The 17,455-nt window shown below is 41.3% G+C and overlaps 1 protein-coding gene across 1 annotated transcript; it reads right to left on the bottom strand.

Moving 5' to 3' along the window:
• Positions 1-12,826: 12,826 nt before the first annotated feature.
• On the bottom strand, positions 12,827-14,608 carry LOC104968322 (AT-rich interactive domain-containing protein 3A-like). Its single transcript, XM_010797897.1, has 2 exons — positions 14,295-14,608; positions 12,827-14,005 (listed from the first exon to the last, which is right to left on the bottom strand). The coding sequence occupies exons 1-2, from the start codon at positions 14,325-14,327 to the stop codon at positions 13,238-13,240; spliced, it is 801 nt and encodes a 266-aa protein (XP_010796199.1). The 5' UTR covers positions 14,328-14,608; the 3' UTR covers positions 12,827-13,237.
• Between the last annotated feature and the right edge of the window lie 2,847 nt (positions 14,609-17,455).

Below are 17,455 nucleotides of genomic sequence, written 5' to 3' on the forward strand. Positions count from 1 at the left end.
AACGTTTGTATTTTGCTGCTACATTCTCTACTTTGTTCCAAAGAGTCTTTGGGTGTTTCTCAATGTCGAGGAAGGCTCCTCCAGAACCACTATTTCAATGATCGTCATCGAGTCCCGCCGAAGGACTGTTCCAATGTCCAGGATCCTTGGAATTCTACAGAGGCCGGCGTCCTTCGTTGCAGGACATTTCAAGGCTGCACATGTGTATCCTCCGCAGTCTTGAAATCCCCACAATGCTTTGCGCACGGACCAATTCACAAATCTTTGGAGGAAATTGCGCTCCATCTAAGGCGGGGCCTCGCATATGACGCACACCTGCACACCTGTTAGCCTGTTCCACCATTCTTCGTTTTCCGAGATTAGGAAGGATTCTTGCCTCGCCTCCTGAAGGACCTGACTCGGAAGACAATAGTCCCTAACAAGGAAGCGTGCTCGACATTGAAAACACCCTCTTTTGCCCTTGTGTAGCTTGATGCTATGCTGTAAAAGCAGTGTGTACCGCTTTGATTATATTTAAGTATAGTAATGCCCTGTGGTTTCAGTTTGGATAATCTCCTTAGTACACTGCATGTCAACTAAAACTGTGAAACATTTGCAGTATGTTGAATTTGGCAGCGTTGTTTCGAATCACATGGAAGCTGTTTAACGATTGACGCTGTTACCCTAGCCTAGCTTGCTACGATCAATCATTTACAGCAAATCATGTACAGACTGCCCAATGAACCCTATTCAAATTCACGACGTGGCTTTCTTTTTGTCAACAGTATGGTAGTGCGTTAATTAAATTGTTTTGACAATTTAATTAACGCACTACCATACTGTTGACAAAAAGAAAGCCACGTCGTGAATTTGAATAGGGTTCATTGGGCAGTCTGTACATGATTTGCTGTAAANTGCCTCTCTGTGTGTGTTGCCTCTGTGTGTGTGTGTGTGTGTGTGTGTGTGTGTGTGTGTGTGTGTGTGTGTGTGTGTGTGTGTGTGTGTGTGTGTGTGTGTGTGTGTGTGTGTGTGTGTGTGTGTGTGTTACCCCTTTCGCACCAAACTAGCTCCCGTTCTAGCTCCGTGCTTGTACTTTTCTGGTTCCGAACCGGTCCGGCCCCAGTTATGTTTCCACCGCTCAGAGCCCAACTGGTGCTGCGTCATGACATCACCGTTTACGTCGCTGATTTTCTCCCCAACGCCAGTCACAACAATAGGGGACTGCGACGGGTCGATGCTCATGTTGAATTGACCCTTTTTGGCATTACAACGCTGTTATTAAACTTCCTTAGACAGGTGATGTTAGCATAGCAACTGAAGCTCTGACTATCTTGACTGTTTGTTGTTATCATATCGTGGCATATTTTTTCGGCATTCTTTTCACTATGATTTTACTTGTGTAGCCCATGTACTGATTCCAACCGATAGCTGATATGATAAAAAACAACAGGAAATCGTATGAGGCAGTGTGCTGGTCTTCAAACAGGGAAATATCAGCGAACGGATGGTCATTAAAAGTAAGGTTTAAACAAACAGCATGACAGTCTGCCTGGTTAGTGTTGCCTCACTTTATATAAGTGTTTGGTGCTGAAGCGCTATTGCTTGTTACAACTTTATTCTCTTCGCCGTACCCCCAAATAAACTGTTATTGCTGAGGTTAATCACGCCCCCCCCTCCGATGGTTCGTATTTGGAAATCTAAATTGAATTAAAATCAAAGTTTCAGTTTTTTGTATGTCATTGAGTTTTATTACTACCACATTGGTGCAGAAATTCGTCGTTTTTTTACCACTTCCTGTTCCCTCTTCTCAAAATCACCTTTTTGTTACAACTTGTTCTTGGTAATATGCCTGAAATAACAGATTAACATGTTTTTTTCTACAACATAAAATGTGTCAGCAAACAACCCACTTGTGAATGTTTAAAGCTTCTATGTTTCCTAAAAAACGGCTGTAGTTAACGTGTCAGAATGAGACTAATAAACATCGTCACGCTGAACATTAGCCGCCTTTAGCTTAGCGCTGGTGATGTGCAGCCATGCGACAGTAATGTAGCTCGTTTATAGCCTTAGGTTAGCTTTTTACATCAGCGATAGCGACATAGAAGTGGTGTTAGTAGAGGTTATCCTGATGAACAAAACGTGTAAGTGTCATAAATCTGTGTTTGCCACAGATTTGTCTGCAATGATACGGAACCCAACGGAAAAATCCTGTCGAGGGAGCCCATGTGATAAATCACTGTACCACTCTATACGGTCAACTGCCTCGACTTTCACTCTGTTGTTTTTTGGTATTTGTCTTATAATGGCGAATTCATCAGTAATGTTACATTTGTAGGCTACTATAGGGTCAAATAAGGTCCTTTTCTTGTAGTCCTATTTTGTAGATGGTCCCTGTGTGCCAATCTATTGTAAGACTATCAGAATCAGTTTGCTGGACAAGTACTGTATGGGGTACTGTACACGTAAAAGGAATTGGATTTTCTTAATCTACTTACACACACAGACATTTTATAAAAAGGTATACATTAACACACATAAGCTTCCATATAAAATGCTAGTTTTTCTCATTTGACTGCATTTAAAATTGTATTTTGCGCAGAGGGCTAATTGTTGGCGTTGTATCCACTCAGCGACGGGACTGCCCCGCATTAAACAGTCCATTTTGATTTATTTTAAATGAGAAAATGAATCAAGCAATCGATGAAATGTATATGTTTTCCATTCACATAACAATTGAAAGGGTCCTGAAACATCGTAACACTGAATTGATGCAACTTGCAGGAACCCTGGTATCATTAGGACATTGATCTCCTCATTTCCCCTCCCTCACACACACACATGCACGCACGCACGCACGCACGCACGCACACACACACACACACACACACACACACACTGGAGCGAGCTGTGGCTCCTCTACTCATTCTGTGTCTCAGTGAGCAGTGAAAGTTGGGCTGAGCTCCACTCAGTGCGCTGTGAGACGTACTTGTTTTCTCTGCAAATGGCTCTTCTCTTTTCATTAAAACAGAGGCAGGGTTAGCTTGTTCAAACATCCCCACCCCCCCCCCCCCCCCAACCCCTCGATGTGGGTGTTACTTTTTAATCGCAGCAGCCTGGAATTTCTGCAGCTGCTTGCAAAAGCCCCCCTCTCTGTTTACGAGACCTGACTGTTGGGCAAACATTGCCTCACCGCTGCGTCTCTGACTGGCTTTTTCCATCCTGCCATTGTTGGGGAGGCCCTCAGAATTACCATGACGACGTGTTAACTTTTGATTAAATGCATGTGTATCAGTTTTTAGATCTTTGTGCTCCATATCGTTGCTGCTAACCTTGTTATAAGGGAAATGTGGTGTAGCACAATCAAATGGTGCAGTGCTTCATGTCGTTAGTTATGGGGCCCTGAGAGGCCCTTAAGGGTTGATTATTGGGTTTGGAGGCGGCCCTCTAAGAGGGGGCGATGTCACACAAACCAAAGGCTGAAAATAAATGTGATGAAGAGTTTGTGAAAAATGTGAAAAATCAACTATAGGTGTCTTCCCACTGAATATGAACCAGAACCAGTGAAGTATTCCAGCAATCTTCATTCATTTGATGTCGAGGCAATGATCCTTTCAGTCCAGTCATAGTTTGGCTCAGGTTAAACCATTTTGTATATGTATGGATGCTGCTAGACCTCAATTTGCTCCATCTAGAACAAATTCACAACTTTAGGCATCCATTCAATTCTCTTTATTTGCTTTGCACAAGAGTATTGCAGGCATATTATCTGATTATTATATTATATTATTATATAATAAGGCATGCAATCAAGGTTAACATTTGTGAAGCCATCCATAATATTAGGAAAGTCAACTTGCTGAAACATTTTAAATACCTAGTTTCTGATTATCCACAAAGGGAAACAACAATAAAGAGGAATCAGCAACAGCATGGAAAGGCCCCAGCACAGGGAGGGTCTTGGGCCCATCTAAATAAAGACCAAAAAGTGTCCCTGGGAAAGTTCTTTTTCAACAAGTTCAATAATGTGCAATGTCAGCCAATTAATTAAATGTAGTTTTAATAAATAAACATTGAAATACCAAACAGTGAGAATTAGCTTATGCTCTCAGTTTTGACTCATTGAATGTCATGATGGTTGCACCAACAAACCAATAGTATTTGTGTTCTAATTCCCCAGAAAACCCAAAAACATCTGTTGTAAAACACTGCAGCAGTCGAATCAACTTGAAACGTTTCTTTAGTGAGAATGATTGAGACTAAATGACTTACTAAAATATGATTGAGATGTTTTTAAGTGAGCAGGATGGTGATGCTGTGAACCCATTATCATGAACCAAGAATGAATCCTACATGATGTTCTGAAGACTGAGTGTAAGAGCCAGTATGACGTGCACACAGATCGCTCCCTCCCTGCAGAGGCCACAGATAACAAAGACAGAAAATTCACTGATTCTTCAATATAGGCGACCTTCAGCCTAATTTTGCATTCACTGTAATGGCCAATCAGCATTTTTGTGACCCAATGTATGTAATCAAAAGCTGTACAGTCAATGGCTAGGGATGTGCATGTGCCACCTGGGTAGCTGCTTTGCACTAAGCAGATTGAGTAATCATTGATAGTCAAACGCCAGGCTAGCAGATTAGATTGCTGCCATAAAAGTGTGTTTGTGTGTCAAGGTCTCCGCGGTGCGCTGAGGAGGATCTGTCGCTGCTGCTCAATCGATCCTTGTATGATGAGCACTTTGAAGTGTTCTCTTTCCTGACAGAGTTTCCAAAATAAGCCTACAGTATGTGAGCATATAGGTTCAGAATAACACAGTATGGGGGTTTCATGTATACCGTATAATAACGCTCCACTCAACTGACTTTCAGTAGAAGGTCCTTTACTTGATTTAGTTACGTTCTGTACTGCGGATAAGATGGTAATGGTGTAAAGTAACTAAGTAGATTTACTCTACTTTGTACTTACAATTCAGAGGTAAACCGTGTACTTTTACTCCACTACATTTATTGAAATGTTATTTACAGATTTGGATGAATGATGTGAAATATAATCAACTCGTAAATCAGACTTTAGTTACACCTGGAGTAAATTCACAAGCTACCCTGCAGTATACAAAGTCATTACAACTAACTGCACAGTTCGGGAACTTATGCACTTCTTTTTACTGACAGTGGAGTGTACGGCAAATGTTCAAATTCTGAGAATTATAAAAAATATGCATCGAGTGAATAAGAAAAAAAGGAGCGCGGCCTATTAAAGATGATATTAAGTGGTAACCGCAATTATCTCTGACCAATAAGAGGTCTGCTGTGTGGTAACTCCACCTTCTAGTAGCGGCTGAGATGTTCCTGTAGAACCAGTTACTGTAGACAACTTGTGCTCATTTGAACCCAGGGAAGGTTTGAAACATGAACCGATATACTGCATGTATTTTAAAGGTGGGGGTGGCCGTAAATGCAGAAATGGCAACAAGCTGACGGACACAGAAAGAGATACACACACCAGTTCCATCTGTTGTACCTCCTGTCATAGATTAATGTGTTTGTGCAGGTGTGTGTGTGCGCATAATGCATGCCATTACATTCCTATTGAAGCCTGAGGGGCCCCCGTGTATCAGTGCTCTCCAATATACTCTCATGTCAGATAGAGAAGCAGACGTGTGTGCAGTTTACCGCCGTGGTCTCAGTTTCTCTGCTGCGGCTCCAGATTGAGGGTAATCTGGACATGTCCGCTCTGATCTGTCCGGGCCAATGGTTCACCAAGATCAGGTGCAACATAAATTAATTAACCTCTCTGTTAATCCCGATTTCTGGGGAATTTTCATAATGCTTAGAGACACAGCTATACACCATCATCTGGCTACCAATGCCATGGGAGGTGGGTAAAAACATTAGTCAAATCTGAGATGAATATTGAGGGGATGTGAGGAGACAGAAAGATACAGTCACTAAAATAAACCAGGAGGCGGAGTTTGGAGCTGCTTTGTTCATCATCTTCCTGACATCAATCAACACATGGCTTCTTTGCATGTGATTTGCATGGTGTACTCTATAGAGATTTTGCATGCATTTTGTATTTAAGCACCCTTCAATGTGCATGTTTGTCGTAAAGTATAGTTCGACTCCCTTTTTGTCAGCAAATCTTTAACCTACTGTCCAACCCTCATATAGCTGGAACAATGGAGAAACATGACCATATGTTTACTTTCTACTGGTATTACAAATCACTCATCTGTCAGGTCATAGAAAGAAAACCTCAGTGATTTTGTGAAGGACTGCTGACATGGGCCCAGTAGAAGCAAATAGTCATGAGGCACAGAAAGCACCAGGATTTGATATTAGCATGTTACGTAAAATATACTATACTTATACTATACTGAGGTCACATATAGTCACTTCTAAGCATCCCACCCTGTCCAAAAAGTCTGCTCAATCTGCAAAAGTACTAGTTGGGAAGTGGTGATTGTCACAATATAATGTATTAATACAAAGTCATTCTCACTAGAATCACCTAATTACAAACCCACCTTGGGCAACTTCTAATTATAGATTATAAACTCCCTGTAGCTGGCTGAAAATACCAAATGACCCAATATCAATCTTACAAGTAAGTGTGTCTAAAACATTGTACAAGGGACATTTTACAAATTCAATTCAAGATGTGGCACTACTACTACCAATACAAGATTGTTCTGAAAATACAGCCTATGCGTAATGGTATTTTAGTTTATTTTATCTTTTATATATCTGTCTAATCCTCTGCATTTATGATTTTCTTCCTGCATTTACCTGGCACCCACCATTGTTGATTTTGCTGCTGCCTCCACTATCAGGGAGATACAATCAAGTGTTTCCTCCAGCCGAGCAGAGCCAGAGGGCTGCCATTCAAGTGGCATAAGGCAATCACTAACTACCCCCCCCACTCCCCATTCACTAATGATTATCTCCCCCCACACACACTGACCTGCTATGCTCAGATGCCACACAGCCCCCTCCCACACTCATTTGGCTGGGAGTGACAGGGCGACATCAGCCTACACTATAGGCTGTCTGCTCCAATGTTTCCTGCCACTGCTCACGCAACAGCACTGCAGACCATGGAAAGACAATACCCTTTCTGCTGATGAGAGGTGTGAGGTGACACTCTACTAAGAGAGGCTCCGCAGTCACTAATCAACTGGAGCAGTGTCGATTTACTGCACCATGCAGGAGCTACGCTACAGTATGAATGACATTTGATGAANACACACACACACACACACACACACACACACACTCCCAGACAGGGAGATCCCAGCATTTTTTGGGTGTGAGCCAGGCTGGAATACCACCAGATCCAGTTTCCTGCATTTCCTGAGCCTCTGCCAAAGCTCTCATTGCCTTGCATCTTTTTGTCAAGTACAAGCACGGAGCAAGAACGGGAGCTAGTTTGGTGCGAAAGGGGTAACACACACACACACACACACACACACACACACACACACGCACACACACACACACACACACACACACACACACACACACTTCCGATCCTCCTTTCACTCGTTCACTTCTGTTCCCTTTTACCCCACCTGTCCGTGTGGCAGCCCTGTGTACAAGTATGGCACACAGTGAAAGAATCCAGGAATGCCATTAAAGCATTGCCGGTGACGGAGCACATTTTAAAGTGGCCTACAGCTGTTAGATGAATATGTGGAGAAAGGTTCCTGGAGGGGCGCTGGGGCCCCATGTGCTTCACCTATTGACGGTCTTGCCTGATGTAAAAAGAAACGTTGCTACAGTATGTGAATGATTCAAGTTTTACAGTAGCTTCTTGAGATCAGACTGGGTTTCCACATCCTTGACAGAATGTTGACGCGGGAGTTACGGTGCGGAGCATGTGTCTCTTTCAAAGAGGCTCTCCCTGCTGGCTTTTATGGTCACATTAAAGTGGATGGTGCAGGGGTGGGGGGGAAGGGTCAGATTGAAGGGCTGATTGTTTTTCAAGATGAGCCCTTGGATACATGGCTGAGAAATACTAAAGAAACAATCCATTCTTTACCATGAATACATCTCACTGAGCTGTACACTTGTTGTAGAGTGGTGAACTTCTCCAGGCATACATTTGCTTCCATTCATTTCTGTGTAAACCCCAGAATGGATGTTCACTGTGTTGATTTACGCACATTCCAGAGTGTGTTAATTGATTTTTTAAGCACACAGCAAGTGAATGGAAATGAACAGCTGCATGGAGTTAGCTTGGATTAATGCTCCCAGAAGCTGTCAGATAAAGAAGAATGACAGAAACAGGAAATATGCTTATTTTCTTTCATATAAAACAAACATCCTTCCTCAACACGCTGAAAGCAGCACTTTATTTTTATTTTGTGAAGAGGTATAATACATTGAATATTTCTGCTCGACATCTCAAGTGCTAACCAGAACCACGAAAATAAAAAGATCCCTCACCTCAAAAATGTATACAAACAGTTCCATTTGCATTCCTGCAGCAAGGAACAGCTTTCTGAAACAAAAGCTTAACCAATAAATTGTCTGGGTTTATAAATCGGCCAATTTGAGTTTATGATGGATATTTAGTATCTAGGTTAACTGATATGCCAATACAGAAATGCAAAGTTACGTTTGAGGTGGTTTAGAAACAGTTTCACCTCCAGAGAGCACTGACATGTTCATTCTTACACCAACACTCTATGTAGCACATACCTGGTCACAATTCTTGAAATACCACATTTACGGGATTCTCATTGACAATGTTTGTTGCCTGGGAACAACCAATGGAAATGAGTATTTCTAATGTAATAAGATTAGATTACATATACTTTATGGATCCCAATTTGGGATAATAATAAACTAAACGTATATGATGTGTACATGAATAAAAGGCTTTAAATTGTTATTTTAAATTATCTATATATCAATACCAGTATCTGCCTTCAAAATGAAGCCCTCATTGAAACCGAATGAAAGGTCAATAGAAAATGCATTGAGAAATTGGCAGAAAGGTTTAATGTTTGGATCTAAGATCTGGTCCTTCAAAGAATCCTCATGAAAGCAATCCTGTGATGCGTTTGTGGCCTCACTGCACAGTTCCCTTACACTCGTCAATATTTGGCTATAGGCTACCATATAGTCTATATTCTATATAATAAATCAACGGTACAAAGTCTCTGTTTTTACACTACTTATTGGGGAATAGAGCCATTTAACAAATATCTTATGAATTCATCTTGTCTGTTATTGCATGCTTGAGTCTAAACAACTGAATTTATTGCCATATTGGTAAGATTTAAAATCTGTTTTCAATTTGAATCCACTTCAAAAACCACTGACAGTATTTTAAATAAGCTATAGTAAATTCAGTAGCTGCAGGTGAATAAAGATGACTGTTCTGAAAACATTCACCTGATTTGCCTAAAAGGACTCATTTTGGCAGTGTGGATAATTTGGGTGGCCCGGGGGGGGGGATTGAAATCATACACCGGTACAGCTGACGCTCCCACTCCACCACTTTTCTATAGTTGTTGGAAAAGCAAGCTGGAAGAGGTACAATCCACAACAAGGAGTGGCTCCGTATACTGACACATCGTGACAGGGAGATGTCTCGTCTGGTTCACAATCAGTTTTACTGTCTGTCTGTGGCGTTTTTAAGAAGGACACAGGACACGAAACTGCTCTGAATTTGACTGATTTAAGAGAAACTGTTCAAACAAGTCCTTTCGTCTCAAATTCAGAAATTCAGCCCTCAACTAACAATGAAAAAACTGAAATGCTGACTTTGATTAAATGCATTATGTCAACAGATTTCACCTAACTGTATTAGATTAGTTGAAAGCAATCATTTTATGTTTAAAAAAAACATATATATATATATATCAACTTACTTAATAATAAAGTCAACGGTTCAGTTTTTTTCAGTGAAGCCTCTAGAAATGACTGTCTTTAAACAACACAGAGTAGGAGCACTGCATACTAATTAGGGAAATACATTTGACTGGAGGAAATGATTGAAGTCTGGTAGTATTGGACAATAATTCTTATGTCTGAAAAACAACTTGCTGATACACGTGCCGTGCCTTGCATTATCGCTTTTGAAGATGCATGATATTCTGCAGATAAAGGAGCAGCACTAATACAAAGATTTCCCATATAAGTATAGTCAGAAAATGTTCTCGTGATGCAGTGAATTTAGTGAAGAAATCATGCACATATATTTCAGGATCAGACTTTATAAGAATGTTCTTCAAATCCAAAAAGTGGTGACATTGTCTTTCTCTTCATTCCAGACTGTTCCAGTGCACTCTGAAAATCTCCTTGCAGAGACCACAGCCCGCCACATGAACATTATAACTGCTTTCATTCTTCTTGGTCACATTATTGCCGTGTGGTAAAGCGCTGCGGATTACGATCCATGAGCACATTCAGCAGCAGAGATTTGACAACACTAAAAGCAAGTTCAAAGTTTAGTCTATAGTGAACATTAAACACAAGGCTGTACATGCCAAAGATAATGCACTGAAAGAGCTGAAATGTTGACTTTAATGAAATGTATAGTGTCACAAATGTCACATAACGGTATTAGGATAGTTAAAAGCGATAATATTAAGTTGAACCTAATAATAATGGTTGGTGGTGGCGAAGTCGATAGGGAGTTGGCTTGGCAACTGGAAGGTCACCAGTTCAAGTCCCGGCAAGACCAAGTGCCACTGAGGTGTCCCTGAGCAAGGCACTGCTCCCCGGGCGCTGTTCAAAATGGCAGCACACTGCTCCTAACACTAGGATGGGTCAAATGCAGAGAAACAATTTCCCCACGAGGGATTAATAAAAGTCCATCCATCTATCCATCATCTATATTTAGACCTAATACTATGGCTTTCAACTAACCTTATACAGTTATGTGAAATCTGTTGATATAACACATTTAATTAAGTCAACGTTTTAGTTTATTCAGTGTGCACTATTACATTTTCTTTCTGTAATTTTTAAGAGGATACTGAGAAGTGCAATTTGCATGCTAACACATCTGCACGATTGTAAGTGTGTGTGTTGAAGAGAGAAAGCATGGCCGAGTGTGTAGCAGCACACGTTTTTTGTTTCTGTTTCGTAATAGTTTGGCACAGAGCCGACTCCCAGACACACACAGAGACACACACACAGAGACACACACACAGAGACACACACACACACACACACACACACACACACACACACACACACACACACACACACACACACACACACACACACACACACACACACACACACACACACACACACACACTCCCAGACAGGGAGATCCCAGCATTTTTTGGGTGTGAGCCAGGCTGGAATACCACCAGATCCAGTTTCCTGCATTTCCTGAGCCTCTGCCAAAGCTCTCATTGCCTTGCATCTTTTTGTCGTCAGCATCTTTTTCTGTCACCAGGAATTTATTTTATGTTTTACACTCTCATCTCTTTGTGTTGTCTCCTGCTGGGTCATTAAAACTAAAATAAGTTTCACCAGCTGCCTGTCATCATTCTGTACAATAAAAATGTAGGTTGTGATTACCTTTTGTTTCTATTTAGGAATGGAAAATGTAATGTTATGTCAACAAATATGTGTTTTTTTGTATATTTATGTTTATTAATGTAATGTTTTCTTGCCTGACACGCCTTCCTGTTGTGCCTGAGGTGAACACATGTGATTTAGCAGCTACTGTAAACACCGGCTGCTCCCATTTGGTTCAGATCAGATTAAAAGTTCTCCGCCTCACTGAGGCCTTTTTATATTTAGCCCACATCTTGTTCCTATTTCCAAAGATGCATTTACTGCCTTCAAATGTGGTTTTGTTTTGCAGCTTTGAGCATGCTTACTATGCTGGCTCCACTCTGTCTGCCAAGCAGCCATAAGCATCCTTTTATTGTCCCATGACCATTACATTGAATGACTACATACAAATGACCCCGCAATAACTGCACATCCTGAGGAATCCTTCAAGCGTGCTGCCTGATGGTACATGGAGCACGCATGTACGGATACAGGAAAGTATAAAAATAATAACTGGTAGATTTTAAATCTATTCGCTGAAGCTTTTCTGTTGTTTATAAGATGTAGTAACTTAAGAAAGGAACGCTTACTTACCATCAGATCTCATTGATGGCAAATGTCAAGCAAGCTATCCACTAACATGACTATAGAGCTGAAGATTAATTATAAAATACAGCATTAATGACGCATAGATGTGAAGAGAAAACAACGATTGAGCGTTCTCTGCATACAATCATCTCACCATCCTCCACACATAATTGTCTCTATATTGAGGCTATTGGTTTCAGCCCCTATTTAAATTGCATTTCCATGCATTGGGCTGCTTTAATGTGCAGCGCTAATGCAGTCACTAATGTACACATCACATTTAGGGAAGTCTGTAAATGATCCATCATAAATAAAGGATGACATGGAGCATCCACAGTCGCTCACAGAGTATAGATCTGCTGCTGCCGGCTGGAAACATACACACAGCCGTATATCAATCAAATAACTCAGTGTCATTAACCAGCTGCTAACAAAATAAAAGAGCAAATCATGAATTCTTCTTTATAATTATTCAAATTCATTACAAATTACGTTTTCTAGATATACGACATTAACAGGAAAAACTTTTGGGCAATAGTTTGTAAAAAGTCAATTTGAGCGATCAAATATGGCAACTTGTCGAATGGAAATGTTTGAAGCAATATCCTTTTTATTTATTTTTTTAATGTACCATCAACATTTTTAACTGCTTTATTGCCATATAAATAATAGACACAAGGGAAAGCCTTTTAAAAAAAACGGCAACCAGAAACGTGTTCTTGTTCATTGTAAATAGCTGAGTACTTTATAGTCTGTCATTTTAATACAGTTATATTAGTTTGTGTCCTATCAAATATTGCTTGTTTTGATGTAAATAAAGGAATCTGGAGCTGTTGTGAATCTTCACAACTTGTCAACTTGTGAGTTGTTCTTTTTATATCTGATCTACACTTTGATTATTATGCAATAATTTCGCAGTTTGTTAGAAAGCCTCATTCTAACAGAAACTGATAGCTGAACATATTCACCATTTGACATTTTCATTATTATCTGCAAATACATTCGACACAGAGCCTTTGGATAACAGACTCTTCATCACCATGTTTTTCTTCAGAATGCAAAATACAGCAACATGAAGTGACACTCCAAAACAATGTATCCAAATGCGTAAAGGAAGGCTAACATGGCACAAGCTTGTATTTTAAATAGATGGCAAATCTAATGAAGAACCCGCATGGTTATTCAGAGCGCACATACATGACTGGAGAAGGTCAAACAGTGGAGTAACTTCGGCTACTTTCAGTGTGAGCAGCTCGGGCTGTCCTACCTGTTTGAACTGCTCCTCGTAGGTCCAGTCGTGGTGCTGGGGCGGGGGCGCCGATGGAGACTCTGCGTGCCGGCCCGAGGCGAAGGCCGCCGGGACTCTGGCCATGAGATGCATCGGGGTGCTCTTCGGAGGCAGGCAGGCTCCCTGGAGGAGCGAGGACTGCCGGTGCTGGAAGTGGTTCAAACCGATATCTTCTTCGCCCTCCTCGTCTTCATCCATCAGGTCCTGCTCATCCATGTCCTCTCCCTCATCGTCCCGCTCCCTGTCGTCGCTGCCCGGTCTGGAGCTGTCCTCGTCGGCTCTTCGGACCCCCATGTGTGGGAGCGTCACCCCGGGGGACGAGTTGGCAACTCCGGCGGCCAGGGCGCCGCGCATCGCCGCCTGGTAGTGTCGGAAAGCCAGAGCTTGTTGGTGGATCTGGGACTCCACCATGGAGCGGAGGTCTTTCTCTGTCTCCGCCTGCCGGAGCTTCTCTTCCAGGGCCAGCCGCGCCGCCTGTTGCCGCTGCAGGTTCTCCATGACGGCTTCGAGCTTCATGCCTCCGCTGGCGGGCTGCTGGGACTGTGAGCCGGGGAAGAGGCTGTGAGAAGATGCGGAGGGAGCGGGCAGGGGTAGGCTGCTGGCGGACGAGAAAGAGCCTTGCTGCGGGGAGAGGGCGGTGGGAAATTATTATCAGCGGCACTTTATACGATTAAAACACATGCTCCACCAATTAGCCTCATTACACAGTTTGGCTCACCGCTGCTGTAACATAAAGAGGATTACATTTTACTCATACAAGCGAACGTGAAAAACTTCACTAAATGAGCCGATAAACTGTCGACAAACAAAGTTCCTAATGGAGTTACATTATTAGTTATGAATGCATTTGGAATAGAAAACTATGTAAAGTAGTTAGGTGTAATAATCCAATAGAAGCCTGGACCCTTACCAAAGCAGATTTAGTAGCTATATTATCAACCATGCTTCTGTCCGTCAGATGCGCCAGATATTAGGAACCGGATCACAGGAGTCTTGCTTCAGTCCGCGTAACGTTCCGCATTCAACATCCAGACATGTAGGTCTCGATAGGCGGAATAAATACTTGAAATGTGTTTGCTGCTGAATGCTGGAGCCCCGAGCTGCTCTGGCAACAAGTGGTGACTGTAGAGAGGATGACCTCTGGAGGTGGAGATCAGCCCCCTGCTCCATCTGCTAACTACACGTCAATATACTGACAGTATGACAGTAGGCCTATACTACAGGCTGAGGCGGACCGCTGCGACCTGGGGACACTTAGAATAAATATGACATAAAATCATTAAATTATCATTTATTCATGTTTTGTTTGATTTCAGTTGTCATAAACCACGGGAACACATTTAAAAATATATATGTTTAAAACGGACTGACTGTCTAAACATTTGAATACGCTGGTAATGCTGGTTCTTCATTGAAAAAAGTTCTTCATTGAAAAATGAAATAAAATATGTTTAATAATAATAAATAATAATACAATTACTGTTTTGATAATTGTTACATTGAATTCATAAATAATAATCAAAATAATATTAATAATTATTCAAATGCATTTAATTTATTTCTGTCATTTTTATATTATATATTTTTTGTATTTGACTCTTTGGTGTGTTATTATATTGTGTTATGCGTGTTGCGCATTAAATCACATTTTAATTAAAGATAAAGTTAAGAGTCGACTGTCTAATTCTGTTTCTGACAAATCGAGCCAGCCTTTCTCATCATATTGATGCAAAATCCAGTTCTTTGATTTGCTGCACTGACCTTAACGTCCGGCTTCCACACCCCTGTATCAAACAGTGTGTACCTTTCATTATCACTACAATCAGAACTATCTGACCTGGGACGGGACACACCCCTCCTGCGGCTGCTTACACATGGAGAGTAAAAGTACACCTGTCTGCATATTTAACTCTGACATAATACAATTCTGCTTCTTCAGATGAGAGCCCACTCCAAATAACATTTTAGAAAGTCCTGCATTTCCAGTGTTTTATGATCACATCCAAAATCACGTCACTTTAACTCTTATATTTACTTTTTAAAATGTTGTTTAAAGTGAATTATACATGTCCATGTCTGCACTGTAGTCAAAATATCATTTCTGAGAACCCTGCAATTTGCCACCATTTACCACAGTGACCCTACAATTAAGGCTTAGTGTAAGGTAGGATATATCATTTAGCTGAAGCAAATCAATTATCATCAGCAGGGTCAGCACCGGCCGCTCATCTGTTCTCAGAGAAGAGCTGCTTCTCTGCACTTTGAGCCTCATTTAAAAAAGGTTTTCCCAACATCTACCTGAGCTATAAAACAGGTTTTATCAGTTTATCTACTACTTTCTGAGTTAAATGTCCACACTGTATAGGCTACACTGAAAAAGCTGAAACGTTAACTTGAATTAAATGTATTATGTCAACACATTTCACATAACTTGCATGTATTAGGTTAGTTGAAATCTGCTGACATAATACATTTAATTAAAGTCAATGTTTTAGTTTTTTCAGTGCATGTTTTCATGGAGTCATGAAAAGACCAATTTCTGCCACTTTGTAAGCGATTTCCTCTTATATTGTTTGTTTGTAACCTTTATTTATCCAGATTGGTCCCATTGAGATTATAGATCTCTTTTTCAAGGGAGACCTGCAGCAATTAGGTTCCACATGAAACAACATAAAACAATAGAGGATATCATACTACATATTTACAAGCTACATTTACTAGTTATCAACATTTACAAATACCCATAGTTTCAAAGAGCATTTCACTTAGACTTGCTTTAAAAACATTCAGAGGAATAAAATTGCTCAGTTTCAATTTTAGCTAGACTGTTCCAAGCAAGTGGCGCTGCGCACATAAAAGCTGTCTTACCTAAGACAGTCATTGCTCTTGGCACATCTAACAATACAACACACTCTCACTCCATAAACGTCCAGGAGCGACGCTTGGTCAGGGTCCCGTGGCGTGCAGTTGTGACGCTCCTAGGCTCCTTCAGCTTCATAAAGGGACGCAATAGCTTTCAACTGATTGCAATGTACTGTATTCCCATCTGCGGCGGGATTTGACGCTCATGGAAGCACGGCATTCGTTTGTGTCGGCTGCCCTTAAAGGCAATGTGACCGTCCATTCCCATTGGATAATGGAGAATTGTACACTTGGAAGTAAGTATTCCCCTTGCTGGCGATTGATTTTACAGTGATATCTGCACTACTCATCGACCTTCGTTTCGGAGAAACAAATATTTTTTCGGAGTAAAGGATGGCAGAAGACAATCCACTATACCAGAATCCCCAGAGCTACACCAGCGCCATATAGATATATAGAGATTCTCTCTATATGGCGCTGGACTACACCATGTGCTCTGTTTGACAAACCCCGTTTTTTTCACCATTCATTCCAATGGCTGGCGTCTATGTCACGTGATCTTCAAATGTCTCCCTGCAGAAAAAAAAAACATGGCCGAACTTCGTTTTATTCTCGGTGGAAAAAAGATTAGTTTGGCCATTAAAATGCGTTTTGATGTCATTTGATGCGAGAAATATGAGTTGTTATTTCAGATTATGTGTGCAGTGGATGTACATGATCTTTAGCTTGCTAGTTATTACGAAGAGTACTTCAGGAAATTGTGTCCATTCAACGTTTTTATTGTTACCAAGGTGGTTGCTAGGGACGCTGCTAGATACGTTATTTTTGCCTCTGCAATTCTCCATTTACTCAACAATAACACATAATTATCCTTGTGTTTATTTATTTGTTTGATTAATAAACACAAGTTGGAGTCCGTCAGGACCGAGGGTCGGAGCAGCTCATTTGCTTTTAGAGAATATTACACCCGGAAGTAAGTATTCTCTCTGCTTCGCTTGACAAACCCTGTGATAGTCCTCAAGCTCTGTGATTGTATGTTTGAGTGTGCTCTGAGGGTTACGCCGAGCATCGAACAGCACTTGAAATGGGATGGAACCACGGCAGACTGTCCAAAACTGGATTTGAACGGGTCCACCCCGTCCCCCCCTCCCCCACCCCGTCCCCAGAACTACACATGCTGGCTATTGTGTTTCGCAACATGTTCTCTAT

This window comes from Notothenia coriiceps, unplaced genomic scaffold (assembly GCF_000735185.1).
Source record: "Notothenia coriiceps isolate Sejong01 unplaced genomic scaffold, NC01 NC01_scaffold00038641, whole genome shotgun sequence".
Classification (NCBI taxonomy): domain Eukaryota; kingdom Metazoa; phylum Chordata; class Actinopteri; order Perciformes; family Nototheniidae; genus Notothenia; species Notothenia coriiceps.

What these genes read in the sequence shown, in the direction of transcription:
- LOC104968322 (XM_010797897.1), bottom strand. Translation starts at nt 14,327, where the DNA reads ATGGTTGATAATATAGCTACTAAATCTGCTTTG. An exon ending in TAGCTACTAAATCTGCTTTG is followed by an intron (nt 14,006 to 14,294) that starts GTAAGGGTCCAG and finishes CTCTCCCCGCAG; the next exon opens with CAAGGCTCTTTCTCGTCCGC.